Source organism: Trichoderma citrinoviride (genome assembly GCF_003025115.1).
Source record: "Trichoderma citrinoviride strain TUCIM 6016 unplaced genomic scaffold BBK36scaffold_19, whole genome shotgun sequence".
NCBI lineage: Eukaryota > Fungi > Ascomycota > Sordariomycetes > Hypocreales > Hypocreaceae > Trichoderma > Trichoderma citrinoviride.
The window spans coordinates 226,950-252,165 of NW_020194727.1; the positions used below are offsets into that span (position 1 = coordinate 226,950).

General features: G+C 55.1%; 5 protein-coding genes across 5 annotated transcripts; 3 read left to right on the forward strand and 2 right to left on the reverse strand.

Moving 5' to 3' along the window:
* Positions 1 to 306: 306 nt before the first annotated feature.
* BBK36DRAFT_1130131 (hypothetical protein) lies at positions 307 to 2,130 on the forward strand (the record flags this gene model as incomplete). The annotated part of the gene is made up of 4 exons (XM_024891810.1): positions 307 to 440; positions 517 to 571; positions 661 to 1,538; positions 1,590 to 2,130. The coding sequence occupies 4 exons, from the start codon at positions 307 to 309 to the stop codon at positions 2,128 to 2,130; spliced, it is 1,608 nt and encodes a 535-aa protein (XP_024745400.1).
* Positions 2,131 to 2,580: 450 nt separating this feature from the next.
* BBK36DRAFT_1130214 (hypothetical protein) lies at positions 2,581 to 3,553 on the reverse strand (the record flags this gene model as incomplete). Its single annotated transcript, XM_024891818.1, has 2 exons — positions 2,581 to 3,242; positions 3,310 to 3,553. The coding sequence occupies 2 exons, from the start codon at positions 3,551 to 3,553 to the stop codon at positions 2,581 to 2,583; spliced, it is 906 nt and encodes a 301-aa protein (XP_024745401.1).
* A 4,231-nt stretch (positions 3,554 to 7,784) lies between these two features.
* BBK36DRAFT_1130170 (glycoside hydrolase family 31 protein) lies at positions 7,785 to 10,757 on the forward strand (the record flags this gene model as incomplete). Its single annotated transcript, XM_024891813.1, has 3 exons — positions 7,785 to 8,013; positions 8,157 to 8,778; positions 8,849 to 10,757. 3 exons carry the CDS (start codon positions 7,785 to 7,787, stop codon positions 10,755 to 10,757), a joined length of 2,760 nt encoding a protein of 919 aa, XP_024745402.1.
* Positions 10,758 to 11,770: 1,013 nt separating this feature from the next.
* BBK36DRAFT_1186360 (hypothetical protein) lies at positions 11,771 to 14,602 on the reverse strand (the record flags this gene model as incomplete). The annotated part of the gene is made up of 4 exons (XM_024896481.1): positions 11,771 to 11,890; positions 11,921 to 13,856; positions 13,981 to 14,369; positions 14,507 to 14,602. The coding sequence occupies 4 exons, from the start codon at positions 14,600 to 14,602 to the stop codon at positions 11,774 to 11,776; spliced, it is 2,538 nt and encodes an 845-aa protein (XP_024745403.1).
* Positions 14,603 to 21,263: 6,661 nt separating this feature from the next.
* On the forward strand, positions 21,264 to 23,237 carry BBK36DRAFT_1130291 (FabD/lysophospholipase-like protein; the record flags this gene model as incomplete). Its single annotated transcript, XM_024891828.1, has 3 exons — positions 21,264 to 21,330; positions 21,413 to 21,971; positions 22,025 to 23,237. 3 exons carry the CDS (start codon positions 21,264 to 21,266, stop codon positions 23,235 to 23,237), a joined length of 1,839 nt encoding a protein of 612 aa, XP_024745404.1.
* Between the last annotated feature and the right edge of the window lie 1,979 nt (positions 23,238 to 25,216).

A 25,216-nucleotide genomic window follows, 5' to 3' on the forward strand; every position in this document is an offset into this window, starting at 1 on the left:
CTGGAGCTCAGCTGCTGGACGCGCTGAAGACGCGTTAATTGCTGCGCGCTAGGCCGGATTGGCGTCGACGCGTAAAGTGGTTTTGTCGGTCCTTTGCTGATGCTGACAAAAGAATGTGAGCACAGCGTGTCATCGTCTACACTCGTTCGCGTCCAGGTTAATCTGTCAGCTAAACATGCTGTATCCGCAGCGACTTCGTCATACGCAGAGCCCGTCTTCCTCTACTGCCAGGCTTCTCGGTGTCTGATCCTTCTTTCATCATTTTCATCATCGTCTGCATCGCATTTGAGTCGCACCTTGCCCACCATGTCTGGCGACGCCGCTCCGCCTCCGATGGACTCGCTGTCCATCGAACAGGCCAAGACTGAGCGTGTCACCGGCCGCAGCAACAGCTTCTCCCAGCAGTCGCGGGCCTCTGACGACTCGCAAACTGCCGCCGAGTATGTCGCCATAAGAACGGAAGAATCACTGCATAAACCTCGCAGAAAGTTTGCTGACAAACGATTTCTCAATCAGTTTCCTTCGCGACCAGGAAATGCTCGAGGCCGATGCCCGCGAAGCCCTGCCTTATGTATGTCTCGATACTCTGGCCTACCCCGAAATGTCACAGTCACCATCATCATCGTCGATTCCATAGCTAATTGCACATCGTACCCCTAGAGCATCGAGACTTGCACCAAAATCCTCGGACCGCTGCGACAGAACGTCTTCGCCTGTTTGACCTGTAACCCTGCGCCGGCAAAGGATGGAGACTCCTGGAATCCCGCAGGCATGTGCTACGCGTGCTCCGTCTCCTGTCACGGCGAGCACACTCTAGTCGAGATCTTCCAGAAGAGGAACTTCACCTGCGACTGCGGAACGACACGCATTCCGTCAACCAGTCCATGCACGCTGCGCATCAACAGCGAGACCAACACCAAGGGCAATGTCCACTCCGAAGAGCCGGACGCGAACAACAAGTACAACCACAACTTCAAGAATCGATTTTGCTGCTGCGAGTGCGACTACGACCCGATTGAACAGAAAGGCACTATGTTTCAGTGCCTTGGCTTGGGGACAGAAGAGACTGGAGGCTGCGGAGAGGACTGGTATCACCCTGGCTGCCTGGTCGGCATGGGCCCAAAGTGGTATGAGAAGATGGACAGCAAAAAGCCAAGGTCGGCACAAAAGGGAACGGAGGGCCAAGCCAACGGCCTGGCAACAATTACCGAGAGCGACGAGGCGCAGCCTACAAACGGCACGGCTGAAGCCGCCGATGTGGCCGTCGAGGATGAGGATGACGAGCCACCATTGCCTCCCGGGTTCCCAGGAGAAGACGATTTTGAAGGGTTCCTGTGTTACAAGTGCGTTGATGCAAACCCGTGGATCAAGCAGTATGCAGGAACCCCGGGCTTCCTACCAGCCATCTTTCTAGAGCAGCCCGCAGCTTCTGCGCCGTCACCGTCGGACAGCACGACCACAGTTGCGTCCAAGAAGCGCAAGGCCGAAGATGGTGGCGAGGAGCATACAGATGCGAAGCGCATTAAGAGCGAAGGCGAGTCTGCATCTACCACTACAGAAGACGCTGCGGCTCAGTCTGCCGAGGACAGCCTCGATATCAAGGCATCCGATGCTCGGGATGCCAAGCAAGACGGCCCAACCTCGTGCAAACTTCCCAATCTCCCTGCCGCGCCAAAGGGTCGCTTCTCTCTCTTCTTCAAGGAGGACTTTCGCGAGCAGCTCTGCCACTGCTCTGACTGCTACCGCCACCTCAACGCCCACCCCCAACTCCTCGAAGAGGAAGAAGTCTATGAACCCCCTCTGTCCGCCGACGGTGCTTCGCAGCACGGAGGCTCGACGCACGGAAGTGGCAGCCTGCTCGACCGTGGTGAGAGCGCTCTGCGCAACATGGACCGCGTCAAGGCGATTGAGGGCGTCATGGCGTACAACCACCTCAAGGAGCAGCTCAAGCCGTTCTTCAAGCAGTTTGCGGAGAGCGGCAAGGCTGTCGGGGCGGAAGACATCAAGGCGTACTTCGCGAAGCTGCGGGGTGACGAGCAGGGGATCAAGGAGGCGGGCGAGGCTGCTGCGTCGTCCAAGGACAATGGTGATGAAGGGGGTGATGGGAGACGGGAGCAGAGCGGGTATTAGAACGGTGCAGTTGTACCTCTTCCGCTGCTTGGTTGTGCATACCCTGGGGTGATGTTCGTGATCATATGTTTCACTCTTCTTCTTTTTTATGGATATGTATTAATAGGGTTGTTGAGTATAGTAAAGGGCTTGGAAAGCGAGCCGAGAAGGGACATGAAACCATGATCCATACGACACAGGAACTCAAGAATGCCCTACATAATGTACTATTTTTGTATCTTGTCCTTGTTGGCTTCTATTCATCCAGCATCAAGACTAAACGCCATACTGTGCCATAAAACACTTGCTCTTTTGCCATTCATTACATGTATCTACAGTTCGTAAAGCAGCATCGTGACGATGCGGATATCCCAGACTCCTCCCGCCATCTCCGAATTTCAGTGGATAAGATAACCATACCCTCGCACATGACATAGAAACCGCCGATTCCACACTCTTGCCAATGTCCTCTCACCGACCGGTTGACCCCGTACTGGACGCCGCACTCAACGGCCGAGGAGGCGGTATGGGCAGCGACTCCTCCCTCTGCATGGCCACACCACCCATGATGCCCATGGACGACAGGTGATGCTGCTGCTGCTCATCGCTGTCCTCGCCCTGGCTATCCACCATGTGCTGCTCCTGCGCCGCCCGCAACTCCAACTCCCTCAACCTCTCCTTCTCCGCCTCGTCGATAATATCGTCGTCCGCGCTCCAGTACGGATCGTCGTCCTCGAGCTCCGGCATCGCCATCCTCTTCCAGAAGCGCAGCTCCTGCCGCAGCGCGGTGTCGACGACGCGCTTCTTAAACCGCTCCTCGTCCTCCTCGTAGCGCCGCCGGAACGTGCGCAGGGCCTCGTTGGCGCGCCCGGCGTGCGTCTGCATCTCCCAGATCTGCTCGCGCAGCCGGCTGTTCTCGCGGCGGGCCTCGTCGAGCTGGGCGCGGTAGGAGCGGTGCCAGGCGGCGACGTCGGCAACGTGCTTGGCCTTGTAATCGTGGAACTGCTTGAGCATGAGGGACAGGGCATTTGCGTACTGGGTGAGGAGGGCGGCGTTTGCGTCGCGGCTGTGCTTGGCGCGGTCGAACGACTCGGAGAGTTCGGAGATGAGGCTGTCGAGGTTTGCCTCTTGGGCTGCGAGACATACAAAGATTAGCAAACATGGATTGAAGAGTCATCGGCGATTCCATCAAACACCCACCGTTAATGTCGTCCGCCGCAGACGAGATCAAGTCGCCGTTGCTCAGCCCCTGGGCCTTGGCCTTGTTGCGTATCCTGCCCAGCCCGCTGACAATCTCCTCGGTGACGCGCCTGTTGTCGGCCAGCTGCCTGCTCAGCTCCTCGACCATGCCGTAGATGTAGTTGAGCTCGGCCTGGTGGCCCGCGGGGGTGGGTGCGGGCATGACGGCGCCGCCGCCCATGGTTCCGCCGTTCATGCCGTTCATCTGAAAGTGCTGCTGCTGCTGTTGCTGCTGCTGATGGTAGAGGGCCTGCTGCTGGAGCTGTTGCTGCTGCTGGTGATGCTGCTGCTGGTGATGCTGCTGCTGGAGGTAGTGTTGCTGGAGATAGTGCTGCTGAAGCTGTTGCTGGTGGAGCGTCTGCTGCTGCTGCTGCTGCTGCTGATGTTGTTGCTGCTGTCGCGCCTGTGCCTGTGCCTGTGCCTGAGCCTGAGCCTGAGCTTGAGCCTGGATCTGGGCCTGGATCTGAAGCTGATGCTGCTGCTGCTGCTGTTGCTGCTGCTGCTGAGGGTCGAGGCTGGCAAAAGGCATGTCGCGCGTGGCTTGCTCTTGGTGCAGGTTAGTCAAGATCTGCTCCGGCGCTTCGGCTGCCATTCCTGCGGCAGGCTGGGCGGTTCAGGTTCAGGTTTCCCTTCGGGCTTCGCTAGGATTCGCAAGTACCGGGACTGGGCGTCTGGCGGGCGCTGCTAGAATGGCCTGAACCCCTTGACCATCCGCGGCAGGTCGCTGGGAATTGATTCGTTCCACTGCAATTCGGCTTCGTCTTTGGTTTTCCACACCTTCTGCTCTTTTTCCGCTTGCCTTCGATTTGTTTGCCAGAGCGAAGCAGAGCAGTGCGAAAAACGCAGACGCAAGGGGGGCTGCCAGCTGGCTTGCGACTTTGGAGAATTGGGTACCTGCAGAGTATGGCCGTTTCTGCGTCGTCTTTAGGCGGACTGCTTGTACTTTCTGACTCCAGGACAATGGCGGGGATGCTTTTGTCGTCACCGCGCAGCGCATCAATTAGATGTCCATTTCAATTGTGCATGCATTTCCTTCATTTCTCTTATGCATCGCGTGCTTATCTGGCTACGGATTCTGATCTTTGGATGCTGTTGACGAAAGACTGCGCTGAATCAGATCAGAAGTGAAGGTCACGTGTGGCTTGGGAGGCGCTCGCGTCTGACTTCATGTCTCCTGGATGACGAAACCTTTGGTTGGCGATGGTGATTTTCTTTCCTACAGGAGACACTCGTTGTATTTATCTCTTGCCTTTTTCCCTTCTTTCTCTCTGTCTGAACAGGGAGGATCAAGGTTATTGAACCTCATCCAGTTTCTCGCCATTGAAATCAGCCACTTTCTCTGCCGGTCTCCAACTACCCACCTAGTGTAGGTATTCACGATTAAGCTTAATTCTCAACGCGAATTTTGGCTGCGCCACTGCAGTTGCCACATGTGTTTTTGAACTACAATAATGTAGCTTCCATCATGGTATATTATTCTTGATTTTTCTTTTCTTTTCATTTCATTTTTCTTTCTTGGACCAAAGATTCATAGGGCTCTGTTACTGCAAGTCACAGTCAACTCATGAAGACCGGAAATCGTCACGACTACTCTAGGTTAGGTGTTTCGCTATACCTGCATGACCGAGTTCAAGTCAAATATCCACGGCGAATTCCGCTTGATAGTGCACGTGCATCAACTTGTTGCTGCCTTTCCTAAGGATTGCTTATTGGTAGCAAACTGTTCTATTTGACCGGAGCGAAAAGCTATCCTATCACCTTGATCCCCTCCTAACAAGATAGACTAAGGCTTGGAGAACATGACCCTACTGCATGTCGAAGGCTGCAGCGTTACATCACAGAAGACCGACTCTGGGATGGTAGAGTCACCGAGGCAGAGCCGAAGGAATAATGAGTCGGCAAAGTGCTCTCCATGATCTTGACCTATACAAGAAGGTGAGTCCGCCCCCCGCATTTGCTGTTATGGAAAAACGGTAAAAGAGTTGCGACAGAGAGATGTGTGTATGCATGTGGCTCACGTGGCGACAGAATGTAGCCCACAAGCATACAGGTGCTTGTTCTTTAGTATCTAACTACTGGGTCAAATGGTTATGGTTGACCGTGAAGCCTATGATGACTGGGTAAAACCGACTGCCTGGAGTTTTGGACATGGGAATGACGGATATCGTGGCTGAGCACCCTTGAAATGCTACAAGAGATCTCAACTCGGCTTTGCATTCAATGGCGGGGGATCTTGAGACTAACCGAGCTCGCTGCTTGGCACAGGAACATCATCACACCCTTTTGTGGGAGCATTCGGAACGTTGCGATGAACCGAGCCGCGGGGTAGTTGATATCGATATTGGCGTATTAGTCGGTGCTCGTGATGAGGCGAGAATCACTCACAAAAAAGACGAGAAGAACGTGCAGAGTTTCAGTCTCGAATCAGGCATCATATGAGGCGTCTGGTCTCAAGAACGTCTGAGATTCATCTTCAAAATGCAATGAACATCGACATGAAACTTGAGCTCAAGCTTCGATCCTCTTCTGTGATGGTACCCCATCGCCTCGGCGCTGGTGCCGGAGCTGAAGGCAAGGGGCTCGCATGTTTCTAGATCGATTGTAGTGCTGTAACGCTGCCATTGTCTGATGGACTAGTATCTTTAGAAATCGGAATACTATGGGTGAGGGCATGAGAAATGGGATAGTACACGCATCAAAGTGTCAGTCAGTGTCTTACACAGACCGCGTTACATGTGCTTGATGTACTCCGTACTCCGTACTGCAGAGCAGGATCCTCTAATACCTGCACTTTGCTGTGAATATGTCGATGCTCGGTACTGCTTGTGACTTGCTCTCTCTCAGCCTTTCAGAAGGATGTTGAGTTACTTTACAGGCTCTCGATCCATCATCCCACCCAGTTGATTGCTTTCCTACAGCTTCCAGTCCCTTTGAGTCGGGCCGTTGGTGCAGATGCCTAGGAGACGGGGCAAGTAGCGACTGCTGGCTGCTGTGCCCTTTCTCTTAGTGTGATGGCTTGATATATCCCCTGCATACAATCGAGCTATCTAAATGCTGGTTGGTGATACAGGAAGCTCATCCCTACATGCACCTAGGTAAGCAGACAACATGATGTTGAAGCCGGCACGGGCTCTGAATGCCGATCCGAGGGCGAAAGTTGCTAGTCCCAGTACGCGTCTAGTGTCCCCGCGATTCGATTACGACCGGCCGGCAGAAAGCTCGCGGGCGGCGGCTTCAGGGATTGACGGCGCTGTGACCCCTGCTGGCGTTTGTGCTTCTCGGCGAGTTTGGTGCGGGGAAGCCGGGGGATTGGCCCTGGGGCGCAGGTACAGGGACCGAGGAGCCACTGAGAGCTCGCTGAGAGCCCTGGAACCTTTGGAGCTTTCGCCCAACGGACCCCGCTTGCGGCCAAGAGCTCTGCATCTCGATGATCGAGTTCAATTCAACCTGAACTTGTGACCTCACTGACCCGACAACAACAACATGGTTGCATCGCATCAAATTGCACGGACATGGGTCGACATGATGTTGCCGCTACGAGCAACCTGCTGCTCTCGAGCCCCAATAGCAGACGCGATGCAGCGAATATCGAATTCCGGTCGAGAGACAATGTACCGGCTACATGCCTGTTCCGCCCTCGAGTGGCGTTCCATCATTCATTGATGCTTGTCTCACTCTCTCCTGCGTGGCGTCTTTCTCCGAAGCTCCCTCCGAAGCTCCCCCAACCTCGTCCGTCTCACCCAGCTTCTCCTCACGACGAAATAAACTCCGTTTCGCCGTCACGTTCATCGGACGACGGCCAATTGAAAGCGACCGATATCTTCGAGCCCGACTGCTGTGTCACCGCACCACCAAAAACCATTGAAGCTACGCCTACATACAGTCTGCCTAGAATTTACACAGCAGGCGGTGCTGGCAATTGGCATAGTAGCTCATCTTCCTGAGGTACTGCATACTGCTCCGTGAACAAAACAATGCCCAAGTCGGGTCCGTTTCCCGGGGTCCCGTGTCTTGGTTGTATCCCATCCCGCATGATTAGACGCGTGCCCCACGCCCTCCTCGTCTCTCTCCCCCTCTTCCTCCGTCCCACTGCATGCTTCCTTTGCCTCGAATTGGAACTTTCGGATCTGCTCTACCTTGCTCTGCCTTGCCCTCCCCTGCTCGACATACCCTGCTCTGCTGTGTAATGTGACGAGGGCCATAGCTGACGAGCTAGACGTGTGAGGGCAGGAGATTGATTCTCTGCAGTCTCCGGCATTGGGCATTGAGCGTGTCTTGGCTGCATTCCCGGTCCCTGCTCCGTTGCAACAATGTCTACATATACAAGGGGTTCCAGCCCCAAGAAGACCGCTACGATGGGCGGCTCTTCACGATCCTCACTCTCTCTGTCCCGTCCCGCCATCTTCCTCGCCGTCGTTATCGCCATAGCCGCGACGATGGTCTACTGGAAGGCTCTGTTGTACGCGGGGCTTGCCTCTGCCGCGGCCCTGTTTAAGAAAGACAATGCCACGGCCGCCACCTTGGACCAATGCCCGGGCTACAAAGCCTCCAATGTTCGCGTCTCGGCGACTGGTGTCACGGCCGATCTGACGTTGGCCGGCGCTGCCTGCAATGTCTATGGGACAGACCTCCCGCATCTCACTCTGCAGGTTACGTACCAGACTGGTAAGTCAAACATCCATTGACACTGATGGAGAATTTGCCTGAGGGGGCATCGCTTCAGAAATGAGTTTGAGAAGCTTCCAATATCCAGTCCCAACGGCAAATGCGTAACCAATTGGCCTCTTGCTAATCTGTTCCACCACTAGAGGACCGCATCCATGTTCTCATCCAGGACCAGGGCAACCAGGTCTACCAGGTCCCAGAGTCCGTCTTTCCCCGCCCGGGAGGCTCAGTCTGGTCACAGACGAGCAAGCTGAAGTTCACCTACACGGCAAACCCCTTCTCCTTCAAGATCTCCCGCGCCAAGACGGGCGAGGTCATCTTTGACACCTCGGCGGCGTCCCTCGTCTTCGAGTCTCAGTACCTCCGCCTCCGGACCAGCTTGCCTGCGAACCCTAACCTGTACGGCCTGGGCGAGCATTCTGATTCCCTGCGTCTTCAGACGACCAACTACATCCGCACGATGTGGAACCAAGACAGCTATGGCATTCCCAGCAACGCCAATCTCTACGGAACTCACCCGTTCTACCTGGAGCAGCGAGCCACCGGTGCTCATGGTGTCTTCTTCCTAAACTCCAACGGCATGGACATTATCATCAACCAGGACGCGTCCGGCAAGCAGTATCTCGAGTACAACACCATTGGCGGTGTTTTTGACTTTTACTTTGTCGCTGGCCCTACGCCCATCGCGGCTGTGCAGCAGTATGGCGAGTTCGCTGGCTTCCCAACCATGCAGCCATACTGGGGTCTTGGCTTCCACCAGTGCAGGTAAGATGAATATGGAAACGTATGAGCGAGTAAGATCAGGAGCGTAAGAGGCTTACACGTTGTACGATAGATACGGATATCAAGACGCCTTCGATGTCGCCGAAGTTGTCCAAAATTACAGCTTGGCTGGCATCCCCCTGGAGACCATGTGGACGGACATTGATTACATGGACCGCCGCCGCGTCTTCACCCTCGACCCGGATCGGTTCCCCCTTTCTAAGATGCGGGAGCTCGTCGACCACCTGCACGCACACGACCAGCACTACGTCGTCATGGTCGATCCGGCCGTTGCCTATCAGAACTACCCGCCTGCCAACCAGGGTCTCGAGGACAACGTCTTCCTGTTGCGGTCTAACGGCTCCGTGTGGATCGGCGTGGTGTGGCCTGGTGTCACCGTCTTCCCAGACTGGTTCTCGGCTAACATCACGCAGTATTGGAACGGCCAATTCCAGACCTTCTTCAACGCCGACACGGGCCTGGACATTGACGCCCTGTGGATCGACATGAACGAGCCCAGCAACTTCCCGTGCAACTTCCCCTGCGACGACCCTTACACGGCCGCCATCGGCTACCCTCCGGCCCCGCCACCGGTCCGTGCCCCGCCCCGTCCGCTACCCGGCTGGCCGTGCGACTTCCAGCCCGGCGGCTGCTCCGGCAAACGCGAGGCCCAACCTCTACTGGCCGTCCCAGGCAGTGACAGCCCGCCCGTGAGCATCCGCAGCGGCATCCCCAACAACAAGCCCAGCAGCAGCAAGGGGGACCAAAAGGGGCTTCCCGGCCGCGACCTGCTGTATCCCAAGTACGCCATCCACAACAAGGCCGCCTACATGGACTCGTGGAACGCCGACAAGGGCGGCATCTCCAACCACACGGTCAACACGGATCTGATCCACCAGAATGGTCTCGCCATGTACGACACGCACAACCTCTACGGCACCATGATGTCGTCGGCCTCCCGCGACGCCATGGAAGCTCGCCGCCCCGGCCTCCGCCCCCTGGTCATCACGCGCAGCACCTTTGCCGGCGCGGGCTCCAAGGTCGGCCACTGGCTGGGCGACAACATGTCACAGTGGAGCTACTACACCGTGTCCATCCGGACGATGCTGGCCTTCACGTCCCTCTTCCAGTTCGGCTTCGTGGGCTCCGACGTGTGCGGCTTTGGCGGCAACACCAACGAGGAGCTGTGCGCGCGGTGGGCGTCGCTGGGCGCTTTCAGCACCTTCTACCGCAACCACAACGACTATGGCAACATTGGCCAGGAGTTCTACCGCTGGGCGTCCGTCGCCAGCTCCGCCAAGAAGGCCATCGACATCCGCTACCGCCTGCTCGACTACATCTACACGGCGCTGTACCGCCAGTCCACCGACGGCACGCCCGCCGTCAGCCCCATGTTCTTCCAGTACCCCGACGACCCGGCCACCTGGGCCCTCGAGCTGCAGTTCTTCTTCGGGCCGGGCCTCATCGTCGCCCCCGTCACGCAGCAGGGATCCACCAGCGTCAGCGTCTACCTGCCCAACGGCGTCTTCTACGACTGGTACACGCACGCCCGCATCGACGGCGGCGCCACCAACCATGCCATCACGGGCGTCGACATCACCTCCATCCCGCTCTTCATCCGCGGCGGTGTCATCTTGCCCCTCCGCGTCAAGTCCGCCAACACCACCACAGAGCTGCGGAAGCAGAACTTTGAGCTCCTCATCGCGCTCGACGCGTCCGGCTCCGCCTCGGGCGAGCTGTACCTCGACGACGGCGTGTCCATCAACCAACGCGCCACGACTCACGTCACCTTCACCTACAAGAATGGCTTCTTCATCCTGGGCGGCTCCTTCAGCTTCAGAGTGCCCTTCATCATTTCCAAGGTGACCATCCTAGGCGGCAAGCACTCTTCCACTGCCAAGACGAGCGCCGGAGGCAGCAACAGCGAGACGTTTGATGTCCACGTGCCGTTTACCGGTCCTGCGTCTGTGAGGATCGGTTAGAGCAGATTCGTATGGCTTCGATGGGCAGTTTTGCTTTGAAGGTTCTGAATATAGTGCAGCCTCTTCTCTATGCCTTTTTGGCTTTTGTGTATATACCCCTTGATAGCCTTGCTATCTCAGTGTAGTAAGCCTTTATCTAAGTCGTAAATGTCTATGAATGATGGTGTATCGAGAGGGTCCCTGATTCTCTCCACTACCTATACGTAATCAAGTACCGTCAAGAGTGAATAGCTTACACATATTATAAGAAAAAAGTCGTAAAGAAAAGACACTCGCCAACGACAAGTAACTTATCAGCACACTCTTATTTTACCTAGTACCATTCTAACTAACTAGGTACAGTCAAATAGTCAAGCAGAGAGACTTCTTTCTCTCCCCTTTCTTCAACCGAGTACTGACTTCTTCACCATGCCTTCCAACCCTAAGTGTCTTGGATCAATAAGTCTCGAAAACAGCGCTCACCTACATATAGCGCTGTGACAAGGTCTTTTGCCTTTGAAAGAACAGGTATTCGTAGCTTTGAAAAGTGAAGGGGAAATAAAGGGAAAATGACAGACTCCGGTTTATTCACCTTTTTGATGCATTGCCTTGCAAATGTCAAGCCGTACCAACGCCTCCAATGAGCAACGGAAGAGAAGAACGGTAACGTAGAGATGAAAATCAGAAAAGAAAAAAAAAAGAAAAAGAAATTGACTAAAAATGGTGAAACGCCAGGTATAGCAAGCAAGCCTTGGGACATTCAGGATACAGTACAATGAGATGGAACGATGATGAAATGACTGACGGGATCGGGGTGAAAAAAACACCATGCAAGACGAGAACTACTATATATGCACACAGCAGGCAGGCTTCCGTATCGTTAGCTTTCGTGAGTCATTCCCGGATTCGCACACGCAACAGAGATTCTGTGATATACATGCACAGGGGAGGGAACAAAGGGAAGAGAGTCGCCAGGATATTGTGTCGGGTATTTTTGAGGTTAATGAGACGAAAGAATGTCGGAGAGTAGGAGGAGGTCATGCTTCGGTCATTTCCATGTCGTCGCCCGACTTGACCTCCATGACCTGGGCTTCATCCGCCGAAGACGCATTTTCCGGTAGCGAAGCAGTCGACTCCTTGTGCTCCAGGGGCGGCTGAGAAGCGGCGCCGGCGCCGTTGTGCACGCTGCCGTTGCTGCCGCCGGCCAGGACGCCGTTTGTTGCACACAAGCGATACTCGCCGTCGCTCTTCAGCTCGATGATGCCCTCGTCAAGAGCCCATTCCGCCAGCAGCTTGTCGATGCCCAGCCGCTGGCCCTCGCCCTTCTCCATGTGCCGCCCGACATGCTCCGTCCACTCGTCCCAAGACGTCGGCCCCTCGAAAAGGGCATTGCATTCTTTCCGCGGGCAGGCTGACTTTTGTGGAGGATGCCGCCTCGTCACCAGACACGACTGCTGCATCTCCTTGACGTGCGCATCCCACTCGGCCTGCAGCTTGCTGTCGCCCTTGGCAATGGTCCTCTTGATCTGAAACGGCGCGTGCATCCGGCGAAGATGCTGGGTGAAGAGATCCTTCCGGTTGAATTCGTTGCCCTTGCCTTCTGCCGAGCTCTGCGGACATGCAGAACAGCAGTAGTACGTTAGGCAGAGGTGCTGTGAAGCAATGTGCCGCTTCCATTCATTCTTGGACCCAAAGGTGCTTGCGCAGCCGGCAAAGGAAAAGGCACAGGGGAATGGCCGCGTGTGGGCTGCCGCAATGTGTTTCCGAAGCGACGAAGAGTCCTTGAACGGCGCATGAGTACAGTGGTCACATCGAGTTTCCTGCTTGGGAAGAGACCGTCTAGGTGCCTTCATGCGCAAGCTGGGGGCTGCATCCACAGCCATGGCATCGGCACCAGGCTCGTTGGCATCACGGGATATGTTTGGCTCAATGTGCCTTTCCGGGATGCCGTCGGGAAGCGTCGTCCGATGCCGTACCACGGGAGGCACAGGGGGCTGAGCTGCGACAGGTGGCGGAGGGCCGTCGTCACTTCTAGGTCGGACGTGGCTGAGAGCCTTGAGCTGTTCTGCGGCTTCTTGCATCTCTGCGGAGTCCTCGACCTCGTCCTTGGGCTTGATAGGTGCGATGCTTCGAGGGGCGGCGGCCGGGGTGTAGCTTGTCCCAGACGGGCTGCTTTGCGACCTGTATTCAAGGCCATCGCGAGCTGCAGCGTGGAGGTACTGGTCTGGCTCGCGTCGCGCTCGCGAAGGCGTTCCCGCCGCCAGCTCTCTGGCCTCCAGCAGTATCCGGCCATCCTCCACTTCCTTGGCAGATGGACGAATGCCGGCGGGCCCAACCAGCTTCTCATACAAGTGAATCATGTTGTGCGAGCTAATGTAGCCCAAGAAGCAGCAGACCTTGTCATGCTGCACCACATTCCAGATGGAGTGAGGCATGGAGATGAGCAGCATCGTGGGGGGGCCCAGAAACATGCCCTCGACAGCAATGGAAGCGCCAAGGGTCGGCTTGTTCTGCAGCCACTGGTGAAAGTAGGACATGTCTGGACTCGCATCCCCCACAAACGTTGTGCAGACCAATATCCGAGCCTCTTCAAACCTGATATCGGCTACAGACTCCGGGTCGATGATTTGATCTTCACGAGAGCGGCTGCTCTGTCCATCCGACGAATCGCCGTTGGTAGGAGCCGCGGGCGCCCTGCCGACCATGGACGCCAGCATCAAGTTCTGCCCCTTGCCAGGGGTCAGAGTAAAGAATATGGGCACGACTGGCGAAACAGAGGGTGTTGCGCCGTTTGCAGGTGGGCTCCTCGCGCGCTGCTGCTGCTGCTTTAGGGCACGAATCTCGTCGTATAATCTCTGAACGCTGAAAGGCTGCTGTACGCCGCTTAGCTTGTGAAGCGCCTCCACCAGGAAGGATGTGAAAGATCGTTGACCGGGTTCGCGTCGAGTCTTGTGTTCTGGAGAGCAAGCGGCAATGGCTTGCTTCATACCGTGGCTGCCCGCAGCTGCGGGCTCGGGGTCGGCGCATGTGTCCAGGAGCAGGAGAATGTCGGACTGGGCATCTTCGAACAGGCACCGCACGCCATCCCACTTGAGCTTGGCCGCATCTTCGCGCGCATTGCTATATGGGCAATTGATTAGAGCCAATGATCACCACAAGCATCATGTAGAGGCAGAAGAGATGTACAGAAAAGCAAAGGCTGTTGCTTTTGGGAGACGGCGAGCGCCCTAGGATGGAAACTCACCAGGCCCAATACAGCTGGCCATCAGGGCCAGCATATCCGTGGCCAGCGTAGTATATGATGAGGAGGTGGTTTGGCCTCGCGTTTTCGAGGAAGGAAGCCATCTGGACGCCGAGCTTGATGCTAGGGTTTGGTACGGTGGGGATCTGCCAGCGCTGGGTGCTGAAGCCGTACTGCTTCTGCATGACCTGCTCGATCGCGGCTACATCCTCATCGACAGTGTGATCCTCTTCCCAACTCAGTAGCAGGACGGAGACGTCACTGTGAGGCGGACGCTCCGTCTGGCGCTGTATCAGCATGGCGGCATCCTGAAGGTGACGCGCAAAGGCCTCGAAGTCTTGTCGTTCGGCAAGGGTAGCATCGTGTACGGGGTAAGGTTGTTGCTGTGGCGGCTGCAAATGAAGCAAGCATTAGCAATGATACGACAAGCCAAGAAGGCGGGCGAGCAAGATGGACGGGAGAAGGGGGAGATGGCGACAGGGTCTGGTTGCGAAGGAGTTGGGGAGGCTCGGGGAGACGCAAGGCTAACCGTTTCGTGAGAATACTGGGCGGCAGGCTGAGGGTTGGGAGCGACAGAAGTGGTGACTTTGGGAGCCAGCTTCCGCTTTTTACTGGACGGTTCCATGGACAGACTCGGCGAGGACGATGGTGAAGGTCGAGGAGGGACGAGAGGAGGAGAGCAGAGCTGCGGCAGGTCTGAAGACGGCGAGAGACCTAAGGCTGGGTCGAGGCCAAGGCGGAGCAGTCGGCAGGGCAGCTTCGAATTGCCGAGTCTCTGAAGGGAATTCAGCGACGGCGGGAGAGTAGTAATGAGGTCGAGCACGCGGCAATTGGGGGATTCGAGGCTGGACGGCAGTACAAGAGGATGAGGGGACAAGACGAGACGACGGCGGGCTGGGACAAGGCAGAGAATGAGGTGAGACAGCAACAGGGCGAGCGAGCAGGAAGTAAGGCTGGGGGGAGGGGGCTGTTTTGCGAGTGGTTCAAGGCTTTGGCGGCGAGGCTGTAAATATGCCAGGCGGGCCTGTCCATGGCCACAGGTACCGGTACCTCGGAGCCAGCGCTGCGGTCTCCAGCGTGCCGGTCCAGTGCTTCGTAGGCGCTGCAGAGGCCACTGGGGGGCCGCCCAAGGAAGAGCGAGCCGCTATATCTTAGCAGGCGGGCCGCCTGGCTGTGCAGGCCTTGGGGGGCGCTGCCATTGGCCCGTAGCCGAGGTTGGACGGGGCCATGGCCAAGCCTAGGTCGAACAGTGAGCCTCTCGGGGCTGCAGCTCTTCTGCTATTGATCAATGTCTGGATCAAATCAATTGCTGGGGGACCAGCTGTGGCGGCAATTGGCTTGTGCGAGGACGGGCGAGGGCAACCCGTCGACTCTGCGAGCAAGACAGCAAGTACCGGTACAAGCACCGGCATCGACACGAGGTATGCGGATTGCCAGTGGCGGCTTCAGGTCTGGTCCCGGTTGACGTGTAGCATCAAATGACATCCGACATGACATGACAACGACACGACAGCACGGCAACTTGGCCGGAGTGTACCTGTACCTGTGCCTGTGCCTATTTGAGGCATGCTTCTGCAGTATCATCTATAATACCACCTTTTGCTCTTCCAGGTCAAGCTCAGCATGCAGCGGACGGATGGAGTGCCGCACGTTTTAAAACCGAGAGAAGCATGTACTCGCAATTGGCTGGGCGTGGCGGCGCACATGCATGTATCGGCACATGGGCCGCCAGCCGGGTCTTCATCAAGGCTCAAGGGGGGCGTCATTCAACCATCCCACGACAGCGGACTGGGGCGTTTATTTGGATGAAACGGCAAGGGTGCTGCAGAGGCTCGCGAGCTGTGACATTTCTTTCCAGTCTGTCAAGGGTGCTGCTGAAGTTGGCTTTGAACGTAGTTGTACCTGTACCTGCACCTGCTGGCTGGTGTCTGTGTCTGCGGTTCATGTACGGAGTAGTAGGGCAGACAAAGCGCTTCAATGTTGTGCAAAGTTCGTGTTGCCGTGAATCTTTATCGACTTGTCGACGCGGCAGTCGGTTGCCATAGTACCTAGACCCTACGATCAAGGTTCCCAGAGACCGTCGGTCGACGGAAGCCATGGCAAGGATGCAATCGATGCGCTCATCAACAGCAGATGGCATCAATCCACGGATCAATCCTTCACCACAGTCAGGTGGCTTCATCCACCCAGAGCATGCCGTTGATGGTTGATCTCTCACCTCACTGACGCTTCATCCTTGTCCTGTCTGGGTGCTCAAGTTGCAACATGGACATTAGTCGATTTGCTAAAGCAGGCACTACTAAGCGCAGCACGCGCTTGTGATGCTGAGCAGCATTCATCAACACACCTTATACACTTATGGTGACGGTGTTTAATGGCAACTTGAAGATATTGATCCCTTGAGGTTGGCAGATAAAGATGATGTTGCAGTGTTCTGCCCGACTCCAGAAGGTTGCACATACAAGTACCTGGACGTGCTGGCAGGGCAATCCCCTGAGGCGATGACTTGAGTAGAAGCAAGGCTAGCAGTTTCTTGAAGGTTCTCGATCAAAATACGCAGAGGACAACGGAAGGAATTCGTCAGTATCACGCGGTTTTTGCCTCTTCTTACCGTAGAAATTAGTTTACCTTGCCAATCTCAATTTCGTCTGGCCTGTGGCCCAAGCATTGGAGGATGCCGAGTTCAAATCGCTAGCGACCTGACAACATTCCTTACAGTGAAGTACCGGTACTTGTGCCTGTGCCGCTACTTCAGGTTGGCTTGCCTAAATGGAATCAACGTTCAATGACTGCCTCGCTCGGAATTCTTCAGCAGCAAGCCGACTGCTAGGACCGCAGCCCCGGGCACACATACATGTATACACACGACCGTCAACGGCTGTATACAGATAGAACGGCGCGAAACTCGGTATTTCTGGACCAGCTCAGGTACAGATACTCACTCCTCGTTTGATATGTACATATAATATTGGTCCTCACACTGAACATTGAAGGTCCACGACCTAGCCAGAGCCGGATTGTCTCCGTGCCTTTGGGATGCGTGTGGGCTGACGCGTTGCGTCCGGTGCGCAGCCGATGCTGATTCGCAACCACAGCTCGAGCCGGGGACTTGGTCTTGCTTCTAGTGCAGTCAGAACGAATCATCTCGCAGCCTCGCCCCACGGCTCCAGATGCTACTGCTACGGGCAACTTCCTAGACAGTATTTGTCCCCGAGCAGGACAAGCACGAAAGCAGCAAGAACCAAACGTCCACCGCAAGCAAGCAGATGAATGCGTTATTGACTGACAGTCGTCGTCTGTCGTCGTCCGTCGAGTGGATAAGGTGCCGAAACTCGCTGCCAACTCGCCGTTTCGACGTGCGTCCCCTTCCTAGGCTGAGCCGGGTATAGCTTCAATGTACGGGGTCGCGATGTGGCGGCATCAGGGTGTCTCGGGAGGGCTTAGGCCTGTTCAGGGCTGGGCTGGGCTGAGCTGGGCTACGAGGCTCACCGTGATTTGGACTTCATTGCCGCGAAATCTCAGTCCCATTCGCCTGGCGACTCGTCCTCTTCGAGAGGAGACACGGTGGTGCTATCGATTTTCTTCCCGCACCGGTACCTGGAGCCAGTGGCGAATTCAATACATGTAGCAGTGCAGCCCACCAAAATATTGGCTACGAAATCAATTGGCTCGAGCTTTGCTATCCAATGGCAAAAGCTCTGGAGCTCATCGCTGACCATGGCCTTTGGGTTTCTCAGCTCGCGGCTGAAGGCGACATCGCTTAACGCCTTGGCTCCTGTCCGCCTGTCCGGGCCCGCGTCGTGTGCTCTTTGCAACAATGACATGGTCCCAGACGACATTGGCAAAGTACAGGCACATACTACGTGTACTCGCAGCCACTGCTGCAGGTTCCAATGTGGGTGAGATTCATTCAGAGGGCACGCATCTCTGGGTACATGTATTCTCCTTCATCATTGGATAGCCGTTGGCAGCTGGGAAGTTTGCCATGCCGCCTGAAACCACACATTAGTTCTACGGCTATCACAGACAATTCTGCCTCTCATTCGCCGTTTTGTCCACGAATATTGGTGGCTAATGTGCCGGGCTGACCACGCATCAATCAAAGAAATACAAACTGCAGCAATCCAGGTCCCATCAAAGTAAACGAGGTGATGGAATATGTTTGCCATCGGGGCCCATATGCGCAAGGGGGCAGGCAATACTCACAGTGGAGGACAAGAGACGCGGTTCAGCTCGTCCTGGGGTTCTATTGATTTGATTGCCTCAAAAGCGCCACGGGCCCGGATTGCGCCTCAGCCGAGCGGCCAATATAAATCCTTGGGAGGCTGATTCCATCGCAGCTGGGCATCAAACGCTAGTATTTGGGAACACATGTCTCAGCCGTGTCCACAGATAACGGGGTGGTGAAGGAGGGGAGCCGTCGTTCTGGACTATGGAATACGATGGACGGCACCCGCCACATTCCGCAGCAGCCTCGTAGCTACGTGTACTTCAAGTTGTTGTACGGCTTTCTCAGCCTTGATGCAATTGCTAGGTTCATAGCGCTGTAGTCTTTTGGCGACGTCAGGTTCAATGACATACTAGGTAATTAATGTATCCCATGCTCATCCGCTCCGAATAGGCACCCGAGACAGAAAGAGCGCAAATCTCTGATCAGTGTATTACTCAATTGCGTTTTGGCGTTCTCTCATATCTCTTCAGCAGCAGAAGACGTTCTAGATTCTCCATTGGAGCATACGAGATCGCAACAGCAGTCGCACAACGGACGCTGAGCCACGCGGAAACGAGGCCTTGCTTTCCTAAACGAGGCGTGTGGCGATGAAACCCGGACGATGTGTTACCGAATCAGAAGCCGTAGGACGTTGTCCAGACTCAAAGGGGTTGAAGATCGCCTCGTGGGGTCTTTTTCTAGGGAAAGCTCAACGAATTGGTACCTTGCCAACTTGGCTCACTTCGTGATGATAACCGCTGCTAATCTGTGAAGTTGCCACTGCTCTTGCGAGGACTGGAAGAAGACGAGTATGTACTGTACGAGGAACAGAGTTCTGTGGCTACGCGTAATCAACGGTGATATCCAGCCACAGCTTTTCATGATGAAGCCACATTCTATTTTTGGTTTCTCCGTCGTCCTATATATTGAGGTGTCCGCGAATTTATCGCCAGCTTGTTTGCAATAAAGGTGAATGCTTCCCATCTTCTTTTGCCGAAGCGCGAGTAGTGATCATTTATACATTTGCTTGGCGTGCATTTGCTTATCACGCTGATTTGCACCCATTCAACATTTCTTAACCTTGATGAAGCATCCTGGCACCTGCTTACCTACCTGAACGTGGCGAATATTAGACGATGAATCCCATCTTCTGGTACGAAATCCTGACGTAGAAACGCCAAGCCGAGCGACGTCCAATGCTACCTTCTTTGCACTCCGCACCTGTTCAGTTTGGCTACCTAGGTATACAGAACGAAGAGAAATGTCGTTCCATGTAAGGGATAGTGTACTGTAATCAATTAGACGGAATAGCATAAGACACATCTCGCACGGCGATGAGATTATGAACTTTCCCGGCACCAGTAGCTGTGAATCCTTGCGGGAACATGAGGCGCAGTTTGAGTGTGTGTAATCTTTCATCCTCTTTAACATGGGTTCTCTTGGCTTACCCATTTTGTCGGTATCGTGCATGAAGGCAGACTTGAGAGCTTGTTTCCGCATCCTTCAACGCACAACCAGGATGAAGTGTTTTGATCTTCTTGTCCTTCCTGTATTCGATATGTGAACAATCAGGAATCGAGATGGATGAATCACGATAGGCAGCCGTCACGTGGGCAGAATGCGACCTTAAACCTTGAGTGAGGTGCTCGACTCCATCATCGACCGCCCCGCCAGGTACAAAGTACACGAGGCCCTGATTGAGCGCCAGCCTGCACCGCCTCAGAACATATTCTAAGGCTTTGAAAGCTTTGGTTTCCCCACTACCTTAGGCACACACACACCGAGATTCTTAGCTCTACCCGCCTCTCGATAGAAGTGAGGAAAGAAGCAGCCTCAGAAACGCATAAAGCTAATGCAAATGCACATCAACGAGCTGTAAATAAGGATGCAGTCTGGCAGAGCAGGGCAGGCCTATGATCTATGTATGTAAATGTCGGTATCAAGTATGTGCATACGAGCTCTTACACGGTTGAAAGAACCTTTATCAAGCCTTCTTTTCAGCCGTCACACTTGGCCCCCTCGTGACGGCAGTAAGTGAGACTTGGCATCCCGCCAGGGTGTCTCTTCTTTCGGCTGCCTGCGTCCAGGCCCCTCGGATTTCTCTCTCTCGACTTCGGTTTGCTTCGCTCAGCCCTCGTAACGCCCTCAAAGCATAACATAAAAAACCTCACTTGACATGTAATTCATCCTTCGTCCCCGTAATTGAATCCAAAGTCGACCCCGTCTTGCTTGACGGCATCTTCGGTACTGCACGATCCCGGACAGCCCGTTCCTGACCAGCCCCGGCGGATCACCCACCCTCTTCAGCGAGTAAAGGCGTTCGTCTCACGGCGAGACAGTGACCAGCCGGGGCCCACAGGCGAGAACTAGAGGCCCTGTGACGTTGCTTAGCGGTGTTCCAATTCGTTCTTCAGGCTGCGCCTCTTGCCCCTCCCTCGCTGAGGTACGAGCTTACCGTTGCCAGGCGCAGGTACTGGGGACCCGTGGATTGCGTCACGGCGCCTTCAAGACGGGACAAAGCAAGTAACGGGAATCCATGAATATAACCATGACAGGTGGCAGCGCTGCCTTATTAGGCTGCTTCTCTTGCTCTTGTTGCTTTGTTTTACTTCCTTTTTGCCCCTTCTTCTTCTTTTGCTGCGTCTGAACGAAAACACTCATAGCTCACTGCGCATCTTATACGTACTGTGCGACAACTACCTGATCTGCTTTCTCACAAAAGTCGCAAACTCGGCGACATCCCGTGATTTGCGACTGCGACTCATTTAATTGCGACGCAGCCGCGCCAAAGAGTTGGGCGGTACCGGATATTGATTGGTCGCATCCAGGCCAACGTGGTTCCTGAGCCCTTTATCATCCATTCCTCACCTTACCTTACCTGAGAGGCCTCAAGCCGGAAAAAGTTTGATCAGGCAGCATCGCTTATCAGGATTGCGAGGAGCTGCCAAACTCGACGCTGGTGGTGGGGTTGGCTCTGTTCTTACTCTGATTTTCCATGCCTCTCGACAAGCCGACGCCTGACCTCGACCTTGCACACCCGCCCGTACCGAAGAAGAAGCACCAAAGACCGATCATGATGGACTCGTACGGAGTCCGGAGGTCGGACACCACCAAAGGGCCGCCTCTGCGCATCCTGTCGCTCGGTATGACTCTCTTACTTCTCGTGGTTCTTATGGCTACACCCGCCATCATGGCCAGCTGCTAACCATGCTCGCACTCGCACAGACGGAGGAGGCGTGCGCGGCTACTCCATGCTCATCATCATCCAGGAACTCATGCACCGCACGTTCGTCGAGATCGAAGGCCGCGCGCCCCGCCGACACGAAATCCCGAAGCCATGCGACCACTTCGACCTCATCGTCGGCACCGGCACCGGCGGGCTGATCGCCATCATGCTCGGCCGGCTGCGGCTGGACTTGGAGACGTGCAAGGAGCTGTACGTTCGCTTGACGAAAATGGTGTTTGAGACGGACAAGACGATCGCCGGCATCCCGTATCGATCCACATTGTTTAAGGCCAGCAAGTTGGAAGAGGCGATCAAGCAGGGAGTCTGGGAGCATACCGTCAACGACAAGGAAGGCAACGACAGCGAGGCCGAAGTCGTGAATCCGCTCAACTCTCGCCGCTCAGGGTCGGGATCCCCGAGGCGACATTCCAGCAACGCCAGCACTATCAGTTTCAGTGCGCGTCATACGGCCGGGCAAGTCTCATCTCGGCCAGCCCCGATGCGATACGGCAACGGGAACGCAAGGTTATACGATGCAAGGGAAAACAGGTGCAAGACGTAAGAATCAAACTGCCCACTATTATGTGAGTAAAAGCTGACCAGAGACATAGCGCCGTGACGGCAATGTATAAAGGTTCAGCACGAGGGACACCGCCCGTGCTGCTACGCTCCTACGACTCGCGCAAGGAGCCGCCGCCCGAGTTCGACTGCAAGATCTGGCAGGCCGGACGGGCGACTTGCTCCATCGGCCTCGCCTTCAAGCCCGTGCAAATTGGCCAGTCATTATTCCACGACGACGGTGCCGGCACCTTCAACCCCGCCCCAGAGGCCCTAGACGAGGCCGTCCTCAACGAATGGCCAGGACGCGATGTCGGGGTGTTTGTCAGCGTCGGGACAGGAAAGCGGCCCCGGGGAAGCGATGCGAACCAACAGGTGTGGTATGAGGGCTTCTTGGGCGAATTTGCGGAGGCACGGAGAAAGATGATTGCCAAGATTGAAGGCTGCGAGAAGATTCACGAGTACATGATCCGAGAGCATCTGGCGAAGCGTGGAGTAAATGTGGAAAACTACTTCCGGCTCAACGTCGAGGTGGGAGTCGGAGAGTTTGGAATGAACGAATGGAACCGGCTCAGCGACATCAGTACCGGTACTCGACGATACATGTCACGGATGGAAGAGCAGAAGATGATCCACGGCATCTCCACCAGGCTGGCCAAGATTCACAAGGCGAAGGTGCGGTGGGAACGGAAGATTGCCAATGTGCCCCAGCTGGTTCAGTCGACGTCGGAGAACAACTTTGAGCATACTTTTGCGGTTGAGCTACCCGGCGACTCTCCCGTGGGGCCGCTTTCGCACAGCCCGCAAAGCCCGCCCAGTCGGTCGTCGTTCGACTCTGCGCCGGACAGTCTGCATCTGCAGGCAAACACCTTGTCCTCGCCCCGAGCCTCCGGCGACCTAAGTCGGCCAGGCACCGGCCATTCGCGGTTCGGAAAAATCAGTCCATATGATGAGAAGGAGGCCGTGGTCGACTTGACATCGCCGAGCCAGTACAAGATGCAGTATTCCGACGACCCGATCGCTATCACGAGCCCTGACGAGGAGCCAAGGTATCAGCTGCCTCTGGTGCCTCCGCCCCTGGTGCCTTCCCCCCTCAGGCAATCCACTCGACCGGAGCCGCCGCCTCTGCCTCCCAAGACGCCCCTGGCCGAATACGGCCATCGGCCTCGAGACTCGGAGACGTCTATCCCGCCATACCCTATTGACGACGAAGAATGCCCGCCTCCGGTCAATATGGCACGGAAGCCGGATTACCTGCAGTATTAGTTGTGATGAGAAATGACGAAGGCGGACACTGCGGTCTTGACGCAGCCTGTATGACGACGAGGTTATGACTGTTTATTCTTTTCTTTGTCTCTCTTTGACCTCATTCTGCTTCACTGTATATATTTTTTTGTCTCTTGTTCTGAAGGCAAAGGAGAATGGGTTGGATCTTTGTTTTATGACGATTTGCTTTGATCGATACCACGGACGATGGCGGCTCAAAAATCAGTTACTCTTGAGGATTTCATGAGATATGCGGGTGTGCAAGGGCTTGGGGAAGAATACAAAAATGAGGCTTGGTTAAGAATTGAAGACCTACCCTGCCTTGGCTGCTGCAATATATATTCCAACTCTAATCAGTTGTCGGTAAAACTCCAGTAGTTTACCAGTGCAATGTACCTACTTGATACTCGTCTGCGGCAAGGGATGGAGGGCAAGACAAATCTGATGGAAATGATGTATATGAGGGCAGATTGCCGCGTCAGCAGTTCGGATACGGAGCAGTAGGTATCCGTAGTACGGCATATAGTTCCAAACGCCACCTTACTACCTGACTTGATACTCAACAATTATGTCTACGCTTCCGATAACTGAGACGATGAGCAAGTTTTTTTCAGTTATCTTGAGGTGCTTTGTAAGGGATCGTTGATTTGTAATTGCCTGGAATGGGGAGTTGCCGACCTCTTAAATGATCAGCCATGCATGATGCCGTATCGTGATTGATGGGCTGTGGCCGAGAGAACTTCTTGTTTCTGCCGTCTGCAAGGGGGAGCCAGCGAAGCTAGGTTTCAACATGGCCACAATGACCGTAATGCCGCATCGTATCTTGTAGTAATGTTCGTCGATAAAGGCGTGGGCATGCGTGCATGTAGGTAGGTCATGGGGGATGTGCTTCACGTCCTTGCATGCGTGGACGTGTGCATCTGCCAGCATCTGTACCTGGAATGACTACGGTCATGATATCAATGCAACGGTCCAAATGTGTATCCGCGGCTCGCTGCCCTGTGCGTAAATTTCTTCATCGTCTTCTTCTGCAGCTCAATGCCATCGAGGCATATGCCTGCATGTCTCCCTCTCGTCGTTGGGCGGAGGCTGAAGAAGTCTCCAGGATGCCGAAGCGCTGTGGGTGGCGAATGCCGATGGCCTCTCGGTCTGCTGTTGGTTCCCATTTTCATGCAAGAAAGACCTTGGTAGTCAATAATAAGCGCCAACACAGAGTCGCATTCATCCACAGAAACAACCGTATTGCGAACCTTTGACACGAGCAGATCTGCCCTCGATTGTTGAAACACAAGGTAGAGAGGCAAAGAGGCTCGGCGTTAACATGCGTGCCGAGATGCGGGGGACCGACAATCAAGAAATCAAAACCCCCACACGGGCGGGCAGCACTAAACAAAACGCCATGATCCCATCGTGGTGGAGTGTTATTTAGCAAAAATTAGCAGCAGATTCTAGGCCCCCGGGCAAATCGAGGCCTGGAAGGATTTGGACGAAGATGCGCGGGAGCATGTGCGGAAGGACGAGGATGATTCGATGGGAAAGGGACGAAGCTGTTGGCAGCAGCATCTCGATGCACTGCAACGCTGCGAGCAGGAAGTGTCTTTTCTTTGTTGTGCTGTAGATGTTCCTGTAAGACGAATGGATGGTGCGCATCGGTTTAGCTGGGAAGCTAAAGGGGAATGAAGAAGCGAAGCCAGAGGGGTAAAACGGCAAAGCTAGAACCTCCATCAGAATGTCTCGACATAACAACGAGCCCCTTTACATCTCTTGCTAGGCACTAGAAAAAGCACTTGCAGAAAGAAAAGGCGACATAAACTACCAACTAGTAACAAGCTGGAAACACCGCATCGTCGACAAGGAGCGGACTTTTTGGGAGATTGACAAGACACTTTCGTGCTCCAAGCGAACAAAAAATCCGCGGCCCGCCAGCCACAGCACCGGCTCTCGGGCCAGATCAGACCATCCCGCTTATTAGTCGCTGC